The sequence below is a fragment of the Festucalex cinctus genome, chromosome 14, assembly GCF_051991245.1.
Source record: "Festucalex cinctus isolate MCC-2025b chromosome 14, RoL_Fcin_1.0, whole genome shotgun sequence".
Lineage (NCBI taxonomy): Eukaryota > Metazoa > Chordata > Actinopteri > Syngnathiformes > Syngnathidae > Festucalex > Festucalex cinctus.
Window position 1 is genome coordinate 10,547,492 of NC_135424.1, and position 20,888 is coordinate 10,568,379.

At 40.1% G+C, this 20,888-nt stretch overlaps 1 protein-coding gene across 1 annotated transcript; it reads right to left on the minus strand.

The window, feature by feature from the left end:
- Positions 1 to 3,006: 3,006 nt before the first annotated feature.
- rel (v-rel avian reticuloendotheliosis viral oncogene homolog) lies at positions 3,007 to 20,776 on the minus strand. The gene is made up of 11 exons (XM_077495086.1): positions 20,675 to 20,776; positions 20,296 to 20,334; positions 18,054 to 18,193; positions 17,806 to 17,954; positions 17,120 to 17,211; positions 13,023 to 13,163; positions 11,045 to 11,149; positions 7,034 to 7,249; positions 6,874 to 6,939; positions 6,686 to 6,757; positions 3,007 to 4,905 (listed from the first exon to the last, which is right to left on the minus strand). Exons 1-11 carry the CDS (start codon positions 20,688 to 20,690, stop codon positions 4,079 to 4,081), a joined length of 1,863 nt encoding a protein of 620 aa, XP_077351212.1. The 5' UTR covers positions 20,691 to 20,776; the 3' UTR covers positions 3,007 to 4,078.
- Between the last annotated feature and the right edge of the window lie 112 nt (positions 20,777 to 20,888).

The window sequence follows — 20,888 nt, forward strand, 5'->3', positions numbered from 1 at the left end:
TTAGTGACCATTGTGCATTTTTATTAAGGATAGGCGAGTACCGATACCAATGTCAAGATATCATCGGTAGCCTACTCTTGTGGCCGTTTTACGATCAAGAACTAATGGCAGACATGTTTGACAGATGTCCACTAAAATGTACAACCACATATTTTGATTGGGACATTTTCTGGTTAATGGCTATCAGTTTCATTTTATTTAGAGATTTATTTATTTACTACAATTCATTTTATACAAAATCTATATTTTATGAAAAAACGGACAAAAGATAATAGAAAATTGCCATGAATTTTCAAGAAAAATGCTATTCCCTTAGTTTTAATTTAATTTTTCGTGAACAGAATTATACCAAGCAACAGAAGTGTACCAACAATTTGGCCTTTTTCTGTGTATGAGAATAGGAGATTCGGTTTCTATTTACAGGTACTCAATTTAATTGGACAGGCCAGGTTAATGAGCAGTTTTTGATTGTTTGTTTTTGTTTGTTACAGTGTTAAAGAGAAATCCCCACGAATATCCCCAACCAGATGAAAAGAAGGCCAATAGGACACAATACAAAAACTAATAATAAAATTGGCAAATATCAACAATAAACTGAAGAATTGAAAAATTGAACACTAAATTAATTGCTTTGGAACTGTAGAATCGTGATTTGGATAAAGAAAAATGTAAGTTGTTGGAGGGATGCTAGCCTGCTTCCTGGCTATTGTCGAATATTGCACTGTACTTAGTGTTAAATCATCTCAAAGTGTTGGTGGGATTTTCCATTCTCTGTGACTTACGAAAGCAAGATTCAACCGCGTAAGGTATAATTGCTATAATTAAAATGTGCTGCAGAAAGTTTGTAAAATGACACATGAGTGAGATTGTTATCTAAGTGAGCGTTGTGATGTGTGACAGTATGCCGACTGGGCATCCTTCCATCGGTTAGATTACAAATCATTAAATCATAGCTGCATGTCACTTCTACGTTTGCTCCAACTTGTTGAGATGTTGCATAAAAGGTTCACACATTACAAGGCGTTACAAACAAGGAAAATATTTGATTTTTGTTGTACATAAAGACACATGAAACGATGACAAAGTGTCTCGCGACAAAGTAGTTTTCCAACAAAAGTGCAAACCCGAAAGGACATGCACCCATTTACTATTGCCAAGGCGTTTGACATTGAATTGGACAAATATGACTTTTGACATTTTGTTTTGAGTTTGTGTTTTAAATATTTAGCAAATTAGTTTTACATTTTCTTCATACTTGGCCACCCGAGAATCCTGATGAGACATGTAGCATGGCTATATATAAAAAGCACAAAAAATATGTTTGGAAAAAGAACAATCACATAGCTGACGTTTACAGTGTCATTAGATTAGATAACCTCAGTGTCATACAGTGCATTGCATTGTCAGCTTGCTATTGTGAGGGGGAGGCTGACAGGCTTCAAGGAATTAAAAGGTGAGCAGCCCAAAGCCAGGTGAGGCGCGGCTTGCCTGGAAACGGGTGGCTCAACTGGTCCAGCGTGTGCTTTCCAAAATGATGATGTTGTTCATAAAGATGTGATGCGAAACAATGTGTAGCTATGAGCAAGACTTTCTTTACAGTTGCATCCAAAGTCAAGAACATGACCACGTGCATATGTGCATGCATTGTGAAAAAAAGAAGTCAAGATTTGATTTGTGACAACAGGAGAATCCAAGTCTTTTCATAGTAGACTAAATTTGAGCATTCCGGTTTGTTGTCACAACTGGTGACATTATTGAATGAAGAAAAAACAACAACCAAAACAAACCTGTTGTATAATGTAAACGAGGACATTGGAATAATACAAGATAAACTTCCTGCTCACAAATGACTGTTGGATAATCAAATGAATGGTAGGCCTACTTCTTTGTGTGTAATTATAGCAAACAAACACAGCACATCATCATCAAAATACGTGACACGTCACATTCAGTCTTTTATCAGCAGTGGATATGTTGTAAACAATACATACGATCTACTACAAACTATATTTGTTCATTTCTCAATGACATACTCACTGTAAAGAAATCCTGTACAACTTCCTAATGAACGTATCCTAGCATGGTGCTAGTTAGCAAGTTATCATGTCTGTCTCAAGATTCTGAGGTTAATATAGCTGTGGTTAAAAATCAAACGAATTTTCTAACCAACATTTTATAAGAAGTAACAGCTATTTTTCCCTTCAGGGGTCGTCACAGCAAATCACTTACATGATATGCTTGGCTCCATTTTGACAGATGTTCTTCCTGACACAAATTATCCATTTAGCATCTGGACTGACCACCCGAAGCATATTTAAACCTAGATCCTTTTGTTACTTTTTAAATAATAATAATTATTATTATATGTTCTATCAGAAGCTTTAAGGTTTAGTGCTTTTTGGTATTCATTGTTGCTTGGCAGACGAACCAGAACACATTTGTGTTTGAAAAATGTAGCCAGGCTTGGATGCTTTCTTTCTGTTATTATATTGGATTGGAAATTCTTTTGTACTGTTGTCCCAATTGATACCTTTGATCAATGTGATCCCTCTGACGCCGTGAAAGATTTCTGTGGACCATGATGTAACTACACATTTTTGCATCATGGTAAAAAGACCAGCATGGGACATCTGAACTTTATTTGGGGCTAATCAGACATACTTTTCATGGTGACAGTTATTTATTTATTTATTTTTTTTAAACTTGAATTGGAATGTGTTTGGTTAATTCTATAACCACAAGAGGGTGTGTACAATTGCACAACCACAATACCTTAGCATTTAAAATTTTTTTATTTCCCATCTTGAAACGACTGCTCCCATTGAGTTGCATTTCAAATCAATTATTTAAATTGGTCTCACTTTGGCAACTGGCATTTGCACATGATGTGGACTTTTTATATCCACTGTACAGTACTGTTAATTTTATCCTCCATTTTTATATTTAGCCCTAGTTTTAGTCAATAATAATACATTTAAGTATCTAAAGGTAGTAAATGACAACAGATCTGGAACAACATTGTTTATTAAAAATAGATCCAGCTGCAAAAAACCTCCAAACAACACCCAGAAAATATCAGTTGTCAACAATTCTTAAAAATGTACAAGTATAAAACATAATGAGCTTGGCTCGCTGTGACAAGAGCAAGTTTGTCCTTAATCGCCATATCGCTATTGAAAAAAAAAAAAAATCTAAGAAGCCTGAGTTGAATAAAACAGCGTAATATTTACATTTGTATCAGTCAAACATCTGTTTGCCTCTGAGAATAACACGTGATCACTGGTGTGACATAGTCATTACTGAGGAAAGTCACAACTTTGTGTGCTTCCTCCAATTTCCTCATTGGGAATTTTAGTAAGTTGTCATTTCATGAGCCCTTCAGCAAGCACTGAATTGTGGCTGAAATGACAACCAATGCTGTTCGACAGGAAAAAAAAAAAGAAAACATGAATGCACATGCACATTATGTGACATTTCTTTACAAAGCAATTAAAAAGGCCATAGTAACATGAAAATCCCCTACCTTTCCCCCAAGAATGAAACCTCCAATAACATAATGATACATTTGCCATACATTCATTTAGCAATCATAAACTACACCCTGGAACGGCTGCCAGTCAATCACAGGACACAAATAGAGACAGACAAGCACTCAGACTTACATTCACACTGTCACTGAGTGGGAACTGAACCCACCAAAGTCAGCCAAGTGTACCACTAACCCACTTCTATATCCTCCTCAAACTTTCATCATCTTCACAAGTTCATGTGTTGATCTTGTTTACGTGTAAGAAATGTGACTCAATAACAGAAGAAGAAAAAAAAAAGCGGATTGGAAGTGCAGTATTTTCTGTGTGAAATGATCCAAAACAGAATGTGATTATTCATTATCTGGTGAAAATAATGAAGTAGTCAAACTGCCATGAAATCATTCTTTACTCTGGTTATTGTTGTCATAGTCACACACTGATGTAATCTATCAGTTTCAGTTTTCAGGCATTCGATGCTAAATGCGACATGAGATGAATTGTTTGGATGCGAGCACCTGCTTTGTTGATATCATTCGTCCTTGTCGTCGTCACTGTTTTGAGGGATGACTTGTCTCGGCTCGGATCCAGTCATCCAAAGTTGGAAAGTGGCTCTCACAAGTCGAGTAAGGGTCTTTCGGATTCGGGCGAGCAAGTTGTGCTTTTCTTCCGCCATCTTGCCTTAAAGCATTCACGTTGCTGCCGTTGCTCATCGGGCGAGGGAGAAGGTTGGCGTACGTGTTTGCGTGGGGGTCTCGAGGAAACGGCATCGACTCTTGTTTGACCGAGATGTGAGACTCTTGCTTCAGTTGGAACCCAGCCTGAGATTGGCCCTTCAGAAATTCATTCCTTTCCATCCCCTCCAAAAGCGGGAAAGACCCGATCCCCTGAGCACCCTTTTCCGAACCAGCAACAGTGCTCTCAAATGTGTTCTGAAATGGATTGACGGCACCAAAATTGTTCCATGTATTCTGGAAGCCATGGTTCTGGCTCCCCAGCTGGTTGTGGACCCGGTTATTGAAGGAAGGGCCCGGCCCCTGCTGCGGCGATTGGAAGTGCACTTGGGACTCAGGCTGGCTCATCACAGGAACTTGAGGAACGGCGTCCAAGCACTGCAAGTCCCTCATGGAGAGCTCGGGGAGGACATTGCTGTCACAAGGGAAAGCAGACGCTTGGTTTTGCTGCTGTGGTCGACTGCTTTTAGGCTGGGACGGATTGGTCATGTCAGAAGGATTGACGGCGACTGTATCCATCGGAAGCACCTGGTTGGGGTTTGCCCAGGAATGGCTGGCTGCAGCATTTGCGTGGTAAGGTTGGTTGAACACGGGTTGATGATGCTGCATTGGACGTGGAGGTTGCCTCGGGTACATGTTGAGGTCTGAAATATGAAAGTCTTTTTCTTAGTACACAGCACTACTGAAATGAAGATGATCGATATGTGTTGTACTATATCCATCCATCCATCCATTTTCTTGACCGCTTATTCCTCACAAGGGTCGCGGGGGGTGCTGGCGCCTATCTCAGCTGGCTCTGGGCAGTAGGCGGGGGACACCCTGGACTGGTTGCCAACCAATCGCAGGGCACACAGAGACGAACAACCATCCACACTCACACGCACACCTAGGGACAATTCGGAGCGCCCAATTAACCTGCCATGCATGTCTTTGGAATGTGGGAGGAGACCGGAGTACCCGGAGAAGACCCACGCGGGCACGGGGAGAACATGCAAACTCCACCCAGGAAGGCCGGAGCCTGGACTCCAACCGGAGTCCTCAGAACTGGGAGGCGGACGTGCTAACCACTCGTACACCGTGCCGCCCTGTTGTACTATATGTTCCGTGAAATTGTATGAATTTACTCCTGTCTCTTCTCATTTTGTGTTTCTCTTGGCTGCGCTGCTTTCACTATGTCCGGGATGGGCAATTGGTGGGCGTGGTCAACATGCCATCGCCACAGTCTGAGAGGCCCCTGATTAATTAGACAAATACTAAATAAATTTGAGGGGTAAAAATAAAACAATAAATAAATGAAAAAATATTTATTTATTTATTTTTATACAAACCTATGTAAGTATTCAATTTTCTTTTTTTTAATTTATTGTTTGTTTGTTTTTTTCTCAAACCTATCAAAGTATTCGAAAGATGCTGATAAAAATTCAGTTTATGTTTTCCATGGAAAATTGGTGTGAAATAGCCAAATAATAAAAATACAGTATATTTATGTTGTTTTTTTGTTGTTGTTTTTTTAAACAAACCTATAAAAGTATTCAAAAGATGCTGATAAAAATTCAATGTATGTTTTCCATGGAAAATTAGTGTGAAATAGCCAAATAATAAAAATAAAATAAAAAATCTGGAGGATTTTTCTGACATTTATTTATGTATTTTTGCATTTATTTATTTATTTTACAAACCTATTTGAATTCATTTTATTAAATATGTATTTATTTATTTATTTATTTATTTACAAACCTATAAAAAGTATTCGAAAGATGCTGATAAAAATTCAATGTATGTTTTCCATTGAAAACTGGTGTGAAATAGCCAAATAATACAAATAAAAAAATAAAAATGTGTGAATATGCAAATCCGTGGGTGCAGAACCATGAGTTTTAAGTTGCAATGTCACCATTCACCACAAGATGGCAGACACGGCTTAGTTGCACTTAAACCTCGTCTTATACCGTCTACAGTACAACATGTGTCGGCCTTATATAGTAATCTTTTTTGATGATTTGGAATGATATCCAGGACAAAGATGGTAGAGCTCAAAAAGCACTATATAAGTTGGTTTGCTGTTCAGCAGTTTGTGTTGTCCTTGAATGTCAATTGTAATCCGAGAGCTCTTTGTAATGGAGAAAATTTGTAATGTTTGTTTAAAATCCTTTGTTGTTGGGTTAGAATCTATCGAGTATGTATAATCTATTACACATGCATTGAGGAATGTATTTATGAGTGTGTATTTTGCGTGCATTATGCCACTATTTAAAAAGCATTGCAGTCTATTTTGGAGTACGGGGTCCTATGTGGCCACTTCCAGCAGATGTTTTTGTTTAATCAAAAAAATCTATGCGCAGCTATGTCAGCCTAAGAATGTTTTTTTTTTGTCCTTGTAAGTCACTATATACAATTATATAATTTTTTGTGTGATGACTGTACCTTGCATGTGATTCCTGGTATTTTGCGGCACTGCCATTTGCCTCCTCATAGCCAGGCCAGAAAACGGAACAGCTAGAAAAATGCAGAAACATCTTTGTCACATTTATGTTTTCATGTACTCGCGCTGGATGTGTACTTCACGTACATAGGCTAATGTTTAACCGATTACATTCAGTGGCAAATCTTACCTGACAATCCTGACATCTTCATTAAGTTTTCTCTGCTGCGTTTTTTCTTATTATAGCCATAAGGGTCTTTAAAAAAAATAAATAAATACATAAGCAGTGATTATCCAACTGAGAGGCTCCATCCATCGGGTGCATTCTTTCCTGGTGCACTGCTACTCACCTTTGTCGTCGGGAAGATATCGGAAGTCCAGGGGCTCGCTGACTTCCCCATCAGATGGTCGGCGCAGCTGCATGTGTACAGTGAACGACTCTGTTATCGAGGTGTTGCAGAAAGGCGGCGTCTTAAAGACGATGGCCACTTGGCGATGAACGTCGGCTTGGGAGAAGGAGCCTTTGGCCTCCCAGCCATCAGAGGAGAAAAATACTTCAATGTCATCTGAAGGAAATAGATGACAGGAAGAGAAAACGTGATAAATTGTACTCAAACAAAGAGTACTAGTACTAGTACTAGTACTATTGGTGACCAATCACAGCTCACCTGTTTTCTAGGTTTGGTCATGTGACATTCACAAGCTGAAATGTGATTCGTTACCTGAGCCCTTGTGATGTCATTTTCAGTCGACAGCAAGTTGCAAAATGCGTTTTTAAAGGTACTAATTGTACGTGAAAAATAATGAAAGAATCAAATTAATTATAGACAAAATATTAACTTTTTATTGCTATAATGGGCTAAATAAGTGAAGTATCACTTTAAGAGGCTTTCAAAAATCTGCTTGTTGAGTTGAAGCCTGTTTTATGTGAGGGGGGATTTGCTACTGGAACTGGTGTGGTGTTTAAAGAAAAACAAAGCGCTTGCAAACCTTTTTCCATCTCCTTTTTTGATCATCGACTCAGAGGCCACGCCCATCTAAGACTACTAAGAGGCCGAAACAATCAAAATCTTACAGTAGTGATCAGGATGTATGGAGTTAAAATAGCTTTTGTTTGTTGTCTTAAAAAACTACACTGGCAAGTCAAATTTAAGTTACACAAGTAAATGCTAAACACTAAATGTAGCTCCCCACCTCTGCCTATTACAGTGGTTCTTAATCTGGGTTTAAGTCAGTCTCAGAAGTTCGGCGGAGGTGAAGACCCAGCTAACTTTATGATTAGTGATGATACACCCCATGATACATTGTTTGGCCTTTCTGTGATGCAGGGAATTTGCTGCACTCAGTAGTCGACTTGTGACTGTTGTCATGATACATCATGTGATTTCTTTATTGCTGTAATCCCTACATAGTACGTATGTCAAGCAAAATAAGAGAACAGTCGTATGAATACGTGCAATATGAATTCACATGTAGAACGTGTTACGTGACGCATGGTGTTCCACAGGGTTCAATTTTGGGGCCTCTGCTTTTTTTTTTTTTTTATTGTATCTACTGCCCCTCGTTTCCAGCGTAAGAAAGCAACATTGGTTGTTTTAAAGTGCTCTGTATATAGTTGATTTGAGTGATGGGAGCAAGCATCCTAACTGCATGGTTTGCAATGCCAAGTTGACCAATTCTCGTCCTGCACAACTACTGTAGCTATCTTTTTTTTTTTTTTTTTTTTTTTTTTTTTTTTTTTTTTTTTTTTTTTTTTTTTTTTTTTGAAGAGCTCAGAATTGTTCATTCGGTAGTCTTACCGATTCAACGTCTTGTCATCATTGCTCTTTTCCTTTTTTTTTTTTTTTTTTTTTTTTTTTTTTTTTTTTTTTTTTGTGTGTGTGTATGTGTGCGTGCGTTTGCGTGCGTGCGTTTGCGTGCGTGCGTGCGTTTGCGTGTGTGCGTTTGCGTGCGTTTGCGTGCGTGCGTGCAAATACGTATAAATTTATACTCATTCATTCACCTAAAACCTTATAAATATCCCATTACCCTTCGCCTTAACCAGGTACTTCAGAATCTTGCCAGAGTCGTGAGATTTAAATGGTCAGGAGACCAGAGAAAAGGTCAGAAAAAAAAGAAATAAAGAGAAAAGAAAGGTAAATCAAAGTGACATCCAGCACCGACCAAACACTTCCTGCCTTCCCCATGATTACAAAATCAAAGTCTTACGCCAACCCCGGAAGCCTCTAAATTCCAGCAAATTTAGCGAGATCTCAAGAGCCCAGAGGAAAAACTAAAGAGAGGAAGGAGGGAAGGATCGATAAGGCAGAGTGAGATCAATAGAAGCCAGTACATCCAATCCATCAAAGTGAAGTCCAGCACCAACAAGACCCCTCCTGCGTGGTTACAAAACCGGAGTCTTATGCCAACCCCAGAAACCTCATACTTCTAATAAATTAAGATCTCAAGTGACCAGAGGAAAAACTAAAGAGAGGAAGGAGGGAAGGATAGATAAAGAAAAGTGAGAACCACAGACACCAGCACCAACTGATTCAAGGGGCTGTGGGAGGGAGAGGGTACTTCTGTTGAGTTTCAGTAGATGCTGGTGCGACGGATCTGGCATGCATAAGGACCACCACCAAAGAGAGAAGCCGTCAACCGCGGTCCAGCAAAGCGAGCACCCCCCCCCCCCCCCCACCCCCCCCGGAATCCCCAGGCCGCGGCAGCACCAAGGCCACCCCCAAGCCACCCGAGCGGACACCGGTCAGCGAGCCGACCCAGATACCCGGAACACCCCCGCCCCAGCCCCGGCCCACACCCCCGAGCCCAAGGCCGCAGAACGAGGCCCAGCGGGCCCCCACAGCGCCCCACCGGTCCCCAGCCCCCATCCCCCCACGACCCCCCCGCACCCCACCCAAACCCGCCATCCACCACGACCCAGGCCCCACCACCCCCGACCCCCAAACCCCCGAACACACCCCGACCCCCAGCACCCAACCCCCCACCCACCCATACCTCCACCCCCCCCCCAAACAAGCCGCCCCCCCCGACGGCCGCCACCCCCCCCCCCGCGAACCCGGCCCCCCGCGAGAACCCCCCACCCCCCCCCGGAAACCGGCACCGGGCAGCAGCGCAGAGAGGGAAGATGTGCCCACCCCACCTCCAGCCGCGCGAGATTTGCACCGCGGCGGGAGGGGGGAAGCAGAGGAGGAAGCACCAGGGGAGAAGGCGGGACACCAGAACACCGAGCCCGGTGGGGAGAGGCCCCGGTCGTCACGCCAGAGTACAAGTGACACCTAACCCTGTTACTGAGTCCGCCAGCTCGCCGACTGGCGAGCTCTACCCTTACACCGTGAATGTGGCCCCACCCAGTGTATATACAAGTGTGTGCGTGTGGTGCATTAAAATTGGGAGCAGGTGAGTCGGAGCAGAGGGAAAAAATTTCCCCTACTCCGACACACCCGTATCCCCCCCCAAAAAATGAATATGTATATGTGTGGTGCATTAAAAAAGGGAATGGAGGGACAAAGTGGTGGGGCAGGGACACAAATGGGGGGGACCACAGCGCTGCCAGGCACTGCAGTCCATCCCCTCTGATGGCTCCCCGCCCCAACTCACCCCTCCCCTTGGACGTGAGGTGCATTAAAATTGGAGGGGAGTTGAAGGGTGAAGACGGTGTTTCCACCCTTCCCCACCCCACCAAGAAATGTGTTGTGTGCCCTATGTGTATATTTACAAAGTGTATAGTGCAAGCTAGTGAAGTGAGTAAGAGGAGCGACCAGCGGGGCCTCACCCAACCCGGCGGGTGTAGGTGGCACGCCCGCCCCCCAGCACCCCCACCCCCCGCCGCCCCCCACCTCATCCACCCGGCACCACAATGGGCGGACAGCCAGCGCAGCAGGGCTACCGGACAGCCCACCAGCCACCGGGGCCCGCCCGGGAATTGCAGGGAATTTGCTGCACTCAGTAGTCGACTTGTGACTGTTGTCATGATACATCATGTGATTTCTTTATTGCTGTAATCCCTACATAGTACGTATGTCAAGCAAAATAAGAGAACAGTCGTATGAATACGTGCAATATGAATTCACATGTAGAACGTGTTACGTGACGCATGGTGTTCCACAGGGTTCAATTTTGGGGCCTCTGCTTTTTTTTTTTTTTTATTGTATCTACTGCCCCTCGTTTCCAGCGTAAGAAAGCAACATTGGTTGTTTTAAAGTGCTCTGTATATAGTTGATTTGAGTGATGGGAGCAAGCATCCTAACTGCATGGTTTGCAATGCCAAGTTGACCAATTCTCGTCCTGCACAACTACTGTAGCTATCTAGCAAAATTAAAGGAACACTTCTTAATCAGTCAGTTGAACTGACCCCAATGTACCTTTTTGCACTTTATCACAAAGCAGGAAGATCTCATCTCCTCCTTTCACAGACCCGCTGTTGCTGTTGACCCGACAGATCCGCAGCTCTGCAGTGTTCGGGGCCCCTGTTGTTTTAAACATGCAAATCACATGCAGCACGTCAGGTTGTAAACTCATTTTGTGTGTCACAACAAAACGCATTGTGGCTGGAGCAGCAACATTCAGGTTGAAGCTTCACCAAGTGGAGTCACATGTCTGTTGTCAGAAGAGGAAGCACACCATGGTAACTCTCTCGTTTGAGGGTTAGTGTGTGTACAGTATACAACTTCCCTTTTCTCAATGTGTACGTGATAAGCACTAAATTAGTTCACAAGTGACTCAAACACCTGCAACGGTTTTGAGACACACATACTGTATGCAAGAATTCCTGCGGGTGGAGTTGAACAATAAACAGTGAAGTATTTTTACACTAATTTTCCACAAATATCCAAATTAGTGGGATTTTTTTTTTTTTTTTTTCCCAAAACACTCACCCGAATAAATGTGTCTATTTGCATGCAACATGTTAGGAGCTGTTAACACTACAAAAAGCTGCGTCTGCTTGTCACAGTTGTGGGTGCCACTTCTCCAATCGCCCACGTCACATGCGTGGCCGACCACATCATCCGCAATGGAGATTGTGCAGTTTATCTGCTAATGTCATGCACAGATGCCAGCAAGTCTATTTTCTGTTTCCGCAATCGCAATGTCAAACTGCCCTTGATTTTATTACAAATGAGGGATGTCGCTAACATTGGCCAGCAAAAGGCTATGTTCCATCCCATAACAGCGCACATGCATGAGGTTAATAAGCTCATTTGTTATCATACAGGAATATAGTTTTTTTCCAAAATCATTTTAGAGTTGTATTATTTGTATTTTTTTCTTTTTTTTTTTTTTACAGCGCTTTGATTCTTTTTATGCTGGTGTTTCATTAACAATGATGAAAAATTAGATAATTAATTAAGCAGCATCTGCAAAGTGTCTCATTTGTGAAGTATGCTTTTCATTATTTGTCATTTACATTTTTGTACTAATATTTTAATTATGGAGGACAAAAACTGCCCCTCCCCCAAAAATACGGCTGTTTTTTTTAGAAAATCGAATAATCGATATCAAATTGATTTTCCTTTTTGAGCCTCATATCGAAAAAAAGAAAAAAAAAAAAAGACCATAAAAACAAATGCAAAAAAAATTCAAATTAAATTAAAAAATTTATATGAATGGAAATAAAAATAACAAAAAATATAAATAAATGAATGACTAAATAAATAAATAAATAAATAAATAAAAATACAAAATGAATACAAAAATAAAAAGCATAGAAAAAAATACATGTGTAAATAAATATACAGTATAGAGAATTAAATATCAATCAATAAATAAAAACACTGCTATCATATTAATTTCACATTTCAGAAAATGTCTGCATGAAATGCAGAAGGAAATGTTATTCAAATGAGGGGGCGGTCCTAATTAAGTCGGGTTGAATTATGCAATCTCACCTGATACCGGGCTCCGCCATTTGTCGGTGAAATATATATGAGAGCAGTGCTTTTATTTATTGATTGATGTTCAATTGTGTTTCATATCTATTTTGTAATTTATTTAGACATTTTTTTATTTCTAATTTTTTAACGTTTTTAGTTTTGTATTCATTTTTACTTTTTTATATGTGGTTATTTTTTGTTGTTTTTATCTCCATTTATATTATTTTTTGTATTTAATTTTTGAATTATATTATTTTATGCACTGGTTTTTGATTTCACTTTTATTTATTAATTTATCTTTTGGCAGTTTTGGACCTCCATGCGAACAGTGGTTAAAGATGATAAAAACATTCAAACATTATCTATACAGGCACTACAGACTTTGGTGGTAGCTGTTTTGACATGAGTATTTAATTATTTTTTTAGCATTTTCCTGCTGGGGGAAAAAAAAAAAAAAAAAGTCACTCACGGTTGTCATAGATGGGGTTGCTGACGACAGGGTTGAGTACTCGAGTGTAGTGGCTGTTGTCATCCTGCAGGAAGACTTGTATGCACAAGCGCACCACGTTCAGGTCGTACACTTCTGTCTGCAGCAGCTGCTCTTGTGGCACTGTGGTCACACAGACAGATACATAAGATGACTATTATTATCAGAGAGCAATTGCAAAGCACATTTTGACATTACACATTTGCACAAATAACTAGCTCATTTGTGAGTTGATGCCACATAAATCAAAGAAAAATCACAAAAGTAGGAGCAATTGCTGGAATATAGAAATGACTCCTTATCATTTATATATGAAAAATAAATATCTGAATTGGTGCATATCTTACAGCAAGTCTGAGACATGCCAACTAAATGCTTGGAGCTCCCCACCTACAATTTGTCATCACAAGTGACGCTGAGCAACGTCACAGCAGAGTGGAAAGAAATCTTGCGCGCGCGTGTGTAACCGAGAGCTGAGACTCCCAACACAAGCGCCCGAAATGGCTCGTGACGTGTGTGAAAGTAATGCAGTGGGGCCAGAAAGTGTGTGAGTGAATCTTTTGACGGCTATGCACGAGATGGAAACTCATTCATCTCAAATGTGTTGAATAACGTAAACACTGCAAATAGCTTGTTGGGTATTTTCTCTGTTTGGTGTCTGCGCTTACAGAATTAAAGTGAATGCATCTATGTAGAAAACGGTGACATCTTTCTTCCCATCACTACATTGGCTCGAGTTGCATAGATTAATAATAATAATATCACTAAAACAGTTCTATGTAAACAAACTAAATCCTCATCTCTTGTGCATATTTATATGTCTACAATTTATTTCTTCCATTACAACATTGTAAATCTTAAAATATATTAACCTATAATGCAAACTCATTACCTTCAGCTTGGGACAGAGCCAATCTACCCCCTTGAGCAACGCAGCTCCTACTGTGTGTTCGTATATCGCTGTGTCAGCTGGAATATTGGTAACTCCAAGAGCCCCGCATCATTTTTGGTATCCTCTTGTCGATAAGCAAACAGTAGGAGGGGCATAGCTCAGATGGTAGTGCGGCAGTCTCCCAAGCTGATGGTCATGAGTTTGTTCCTCAACCCTTGAGTGACTTTTATTCATGTTTTTCTTTTTTCTACAATTCTTTATTTTACTCTCTTGAGAGTGTAAATTCTAGCTTTAGTCTATTTGGTCCCACTCTAAATAGAGTCAAATTTACTCTACAGAATTTACTGTGTAGTCATCGACCCCTAACACCCTTCTGTGTTTAAATGAATGAGAATTGTGATATTATGGTGACCAGCTGTGAGCATATCTACTCGATCAGACGCGGCAGAAATGTCCGTGACAGCAGCCAATCATACTCCAGCTTTTCATTTTCTACTTTGGTTTGCAAGTTGAAGGCTAAACAGAAAGGAGCTGATGGGCCCCCATGACTTGGCGTTATGTTTCAAAGATAAATCTATTACACCATTGTTTGTGTGTCTCCAAAGTGACGTTTGGTAAATGACGATTCATCGGCAGTCTAGCCATTACTAACCATCAACCAGACCAAAGCAGCAACTAATCGTGTTGCGTAATATTAACCAGAAAAACTGCCTGAATTATTAATAAATGGGGTATGAGGTTATTGAAACACACTCACTCCCTGTGCAACTATTTTCCTAGCGAGGATTAAAACATTAAAATAACAACCACAGCCTCTATTAATCCTCAGTAGGTCAGATTCTCAGCCATGTTTGATGACAAAGCAAAAAGCAAAGCAGAAGTCGTAAGAATTCAACCTGGTATTAAACCCATCTCCCCATAGTTTTACAGATGCACGAAGAAATTCTGCTTTTAACGTCAACTCTGCGCTGGGGGAACACCCCCACCCCACCACACCCAGCCCTACCCCGCCACCACATCCCAGTCAGCCCCTCCCCCCTTTAATGAATCCGACATTCCCAGCTCTCACGTAGCATTTTCCATGTGCTCAATTGAGCAACTGTGACCAAGAATGGGGAAGTAGCCAAACGCTTGCTTGCACCGCCGCGTGTCTGCACAGTCGCAAAATGGAAAATAGGAGGGGAAATGGCATTTTCACTCGATATCTAAAATCAAGACTTTTGGCTTGACGTGAGAAGAAATGGGTCAGGCTCTTTTGAAATGTTTCAACCTCAGAAACGGCAGAAACACAGGATAATAATGAGCAGAAAGCTAAGTACTGACAATGACAAGAATGCAATTACATAATTACATTAATGGGGAAAAAACAAATGAAAAAATATTTACCAGATGCCTATCTCAAATAACTAGTAATTTGTTACAGGCTATTTTAAAAGTTGCCAGACTGCTGAGACATGAACAGTCACACTACACCACTTTGATCACATAATAAGCAGCCAATCACATTCCTTCAAGGCATTTTGTTACTATAATTATTAGCCCATTTCAAACCGCCAGTCACAATTTTGATGGACAAGAATAATTAAATTTACAGGGCTCTAAAAATGTTACTCAGTAATTTTCAGTGTATATTGTCGGTATACTTTTTTTTTTTTGTATGCAATGTATGCATTTTCACATGTTTGGAATAAATTATCACATGACGAGAGCTGTTTACTTCCTGATTGCACCTTGAGAAGAAGATGGCTTCCACCTATGTGTCCATATATATATATATATATATATATATATATATATATATATATATATATATATATATATATATTTATTTATTTATTGTTATTATTGATTACTTGAGAGGGCTATCAATGACAACTGATTTTGATTTTTAACTCATTTGCTCCGAAAAACGTTTAAAAAAAAAATGTTTTAAGTGTCCCAAAGTCGTATTTATACGTTTTTTTTTCTTTTTTCTTATGCTAGCTAGAGCATACCCGAAGGCTTTGATGCAGCGTCTCAACTGCAAAGAACGGTTGCAGAAATGATAGTTATTGCACAAACAGGCAGCAGGTGGCAGCAGAGCAAAGGAACCAGGGCCATGTTGAAAAAAAGCTCAATTACTCACAATTCTAAATTTGTGAAAATTGATGAAACTTAGCTATATTCTAATGCTAATTGCTGCAAAATGGAAAGTGATAGAAATATACTTTTTTTTCCGTAATGAAAGAAAAGACAATCTTTCTTTTGATAGGTTCCATGTTTTTATAGCAAAAGAACACAATATTCTGTGGGCTTTGCAAAATCAGTCAAAATCCAGTAAACAAGCCGGAAGCGAACAGGATTGCTTCTGTGAAAATGGCTGGTAGCGAATGAGTTAAATGTCTGGGAAAACTTTGGGATAACATGGGTTAGAATACACTGTGATCCATTAACCATGGTTATATTCCCTGTTCGACTTCTTTTTTTTGTCACTTGGCTTAGCAACAGCATATAAAACGCAATTTAGTAGAGAATTGCAGTTTGTATTTTTCCATCCCTTTTCTATAGTGCTTGACATCTGTAAGGTCGATGGTGAACTGAAGACTAACCCATGATTTATGTGATTCAGCTTGAACGTGTTGAGAAATTGTAAAGTTTCTTTTTGCAACAAGCAAAAGAAGAACATTAATTTCAATGTACTGTCTTTACATGGTACGGACAATTAGGAAATGTTGTGATGTCTCACACAACATTTCTAAGTATTCATGCTCAGTTGTTGAGGGAAATGTCGCTTCCAGTTTGCGATGCTCATTCAAAGCTTGGTCATGCTGTGTTAATGTTTAGATAAAATCGCCACTGTCTCAATTCTTGTCATAATAAATGTTAGTCAAGTGGCATTTAACGTCAATATTAATATCAAATGTCATATATAAAGCTTTCTTTTCCAATCTTAGTTAGGGCCTTCTTATGTGGAGTTTGCATGGTCTCCCTGTGCTCCTGTACATTCACTGTGGGTTCATTTATGACTCTTAATTGCCCTTAGGTGTTAATCTGATTCTGAATGGTTGTTTGTCTATATGTGCATGACTGGCTGGCGATGAGTCTAGCTGCCTCTCGCCCAAAGTGAATGTAGGAACAAAACCAAACACGCTATATCCTCTGTTGTCCTCAAATAGCAACGGAAATAACGAGATATCAAAAGACTCACCATTGAAGGGGTTGATCCCTCTTTTAATCCTTTGTAAAATGGCATCTTTCACCTCCCGCTTCTTCACACACCGGATACCCAGATTCTGGAAACTAAGGGAATCACAACACACTATATGAGCACAACTGCTTAGGTGGCACAAAAAAAAACTGCAAACAATTAGTTAGCAGGCTGGTTCATGGAGCCAAAAGTGGGCCATGGAATCATGATTCTGTCGGTTCTATACAGTGACTCAAAGTGAAAATAAATATCTATAAAACGTAACGGGCTCTTCCTTCCATGCACCACCCCCTCTACAACTTGAACTCTTTGCGTAATCTTGCTAACAGCATCTGTCCCGTTTATTGTTTTACAGTATGGCAAAATGAGATAAGAAATGGTCATTAAAAACAACAAAGCAGGTTGTGGCAGTCTACGACATTTGCATGGTGCTTCATGAGAGAATTGCAAATTAGACACATTAAAACATTCTGACTCATTCATACACGCTCGAGCAGTTTACACACAACCTCCGTTTTCCCTTTCTACCACACATACAGGCTGCATCTGTGATGTCACTCGGGGAATTCCCATGGTGCCACGCTTCGTTTTTGTGAGCATGTTTGTTTGTTTATTTGTGATGCTTGACAAATAAAGAGAGCGAGCAATGTGATAATGACTCCGCTACATGTCAGCACGGAACTCACGCAATGACTTTGCGATCCGGCCCAAACTCGGCCTCGTAGTAGCCATCTTTGCAGTCCTTGCCCACCAGATCATGAGGATGTGGCCTGTAAGGCTCATTCTTCGTCACCAAATAAACACACACTTTACCCTTGCCGCAGTAATTCAGAATCTGCGGAGAGAGACGAGCGAGTGGTTGGAAAATGTATTACAGTACAGGCATATGCAAGGAAAGTCAGTTGATTTGAGTGGCTATAAACACAGTCATCACCTGCAGACTGGGGTAGGTCCTGCTGTTGTCGGTGCTATTCTCACCGGGGATGCTGCCGGCGGAGCGACCCTCACATTTATACCGGAAGCGCATTCCTCGCGGCCTGGGTTGCTCAAAAATGCGGATCGCCGGCTCGCCCACTAGGGAGGGAAGATTGTTCAAGCGTCATTCATTTGTTAATGCTTTCGTGTTTCATGTTTATTGGTTATTGCATTCAAAGAAGTTGTATCACAATAGGCAACCCTTACGTTATGTGAAGACTCAATACTCAAGTGTCATGTCTTTGGGTGTCATAGTTGCTTGTTACTCTAAGATTAGTGTATCTCATGCTACCGGAGACAAATCCTTGTGTGTTTTTACATACAGTACCTGGGCAATAAAGATAATTCTGATTCTATGACGACTACAAACGATATGTGTAAAATCATTAGTGACCTCGTAGTAATAATTTCCTAAAAATGTAATAATGCCTAAAAGTAATGATTTTCGTACTTAACTATCTGAAATGTAATAAAACAAAATAATATAATTTCACCAATACGGCAATAAAAAAAAATCACGACTGATATTGTATGTAAAAAGCATTTTTACCACTAATGTACATCATACCAGAAGTCTTTGCGGCACAGCTGTTCTTATGAAATGGGCGGATCTTACTTTGATGAACTCTCTGCAGTTAGTTTAACACTAAATAAATCAATACTATCAAATACCTCCAACACCGATGTCCATTTAAATCAAACAGTGTTAAAAATACACTCTAGGGGTTGAAATCAACTCAAAATTTAACACCAAAAAATTAACACTCCGATTTTTGCCGTGAATGTATATAAGTCTTAGATTGTCAAAATGCAAAAGAGCTTTGGATTGAAAATGAACATATATTTCACATTATTTATCTGTATAGTAGCACAACAGGTAAAAATCTGTATATAGGATCTCATATTTGAAACAGTTTTATCCCTCAAAGTACTTTGAACATATGCACACTTAATAAAACACAATTTCTAAACCACTGAAAATGTATTTGAAGACAAAAATAGCGCAAGCTGAAACATATACAGTATATCCCAATATAGTGTTTATGTAGTGTTTATTATTGTGCAACTTCAACTGGGAAATTGCAATTTAAAATTAGCACGTCTACCATTTAACCAGTACAGTATAATCAACACTTTCAGAGGCTGAGTTTTAAGGAACGCAAGTTTGCCAGCTTGTTGTGACACGAATGTGAAACTTCTTAAAATAGCTTGTTGCTTTTTGATTTGTTTTGTTTCATTTGTTTGAACATGTGTTTTATAAGTTGACAGATAGAAAAAGATTGACACAATAACTTGTTCCATATTGTGCCATGTTTTTTCATCACTTTGTGGTTTTGGACTAATGTTAGTGCAAATTTCACGCTGTCTCTGTACAGTTCTTCAGTTGCTAGTAACAACTTGTTGGTGCCATGTTTGCTGGTTGATGTCTTGACTTTTTAAAACCAAACCATGGAAATACACTTCCCTTTTCAACATCAACGCTTTTGATCGCTTCCACTTCCACTGTTATTTTCTAATCTCTCTGCTCCTGCCATGTTGTTTACAGTTGTGCTCCTCTAGCACTCATCACACAAAAAAACAATTCATACTCTGTAGGGGCGCATTCACACGGCACAGACTGTTTATTGAACACAACTCAAAAGTGAAAGCGTTGAGTATCACATAATAATCTCATCTGTAGCGCATCATCCCTATGCACACTCCCGAGGCATCAACAATGAACGCTTAATCCAAACGTTGCATTTGATGTGGCTCTCCTTTCCCACATCTCATGGCATTCGAACAATAATGAACCGTGTCGCGCTTTGTACAACATTCATACGGTCTTTCTTAAACTTCTACAACGACTCTCCCCCAACTGTGCCTGTGTGAGAGGAACTAGAAGTGAACCAGGAAGTTTCATGTGATGTGGACAGAATTTTGGATGTGGCAGGTGCCCCAACCAGACTGAGACATCACACTCACACACACACTACAAGGGTATAAAACAAGCCCTGTCGCATTTCTGTCACAACATAGCACAGCATAGATTTGAGTGATGTCAGTGTCAATTAGTTTGAGTCCCACAAGCTCACAAAACAAACGGCACTTGATTGTTTCCCTCACAACAAAATGGGGAAGTGAAAGTACACCGCTATGCATTTGTGATGGAGTTTGCTTTTTTTGTGTGTGGCTCTTTTTGACTCTTGATTTGTACTTACTCAGGTGTGGGTCGTCCTCAAGCATAGAGGGCAAAAGAACTGGAAGAAAAGAAAGAAACTGGAATGAAAAATATGACGTCAAACTAGTGATAATGGGTCTGCTGAATGTGGTCTGTGTTGCAAAATAGCAATTTCCTGACATAATGTAAAAAGTAGGTCACTATTGTGTAAACTGACAAACACATTAAACAACAACAACAACAACAAAAGTTGTCATTTTCTCAAGATGTAGACACTGTACTTAGTGTTGTCGTTCTGTCATATTCACCAATCAATCACGTGATAGGACCTATTACTAATGTCATTATTCGTCATTACAACATATTATGCTTAAATACTGTAGTTTCTGTCTAATAAGTGTAAGGGGATTGCTACTCACCATCCATGATGCACATGCAAACACACTGTTGAGTTGTCACAGGCTTCTGACTCGCTGAGAGTCAGTACACAGGACTAGAATAGTGGAGTCAGTGAAGGAAGTGCCCGGGCGGAAATCCCCGGCAAGAAAGGGCCAATCAGGAGCTTGTGAGTCACGACAGAGATCTTACACACGACGAAGAAAGTTCATGTTTAGAACTGCTAAAATCAACCCC

Bases quoted from the DNA above. Each gene is read 5' to 3' on its own strand.
- rel (XM_077495086.1), bottom strand. The intron at 17,212-17,805 runs GTGAGTTCCGTG...TGATTCCCTTAG, and splicing joins CCGGATCGCAAAGTCATTGC to TTTCCAGAATCTGGGTATCC. The intron at 6,758-6,873 runs GTAAGATTTGCC...GCATTTTTCTAG, and splicing joins GAAGATGTCAGGATTGTCAG to CTGTTCCGTTTTCTGGCCTG.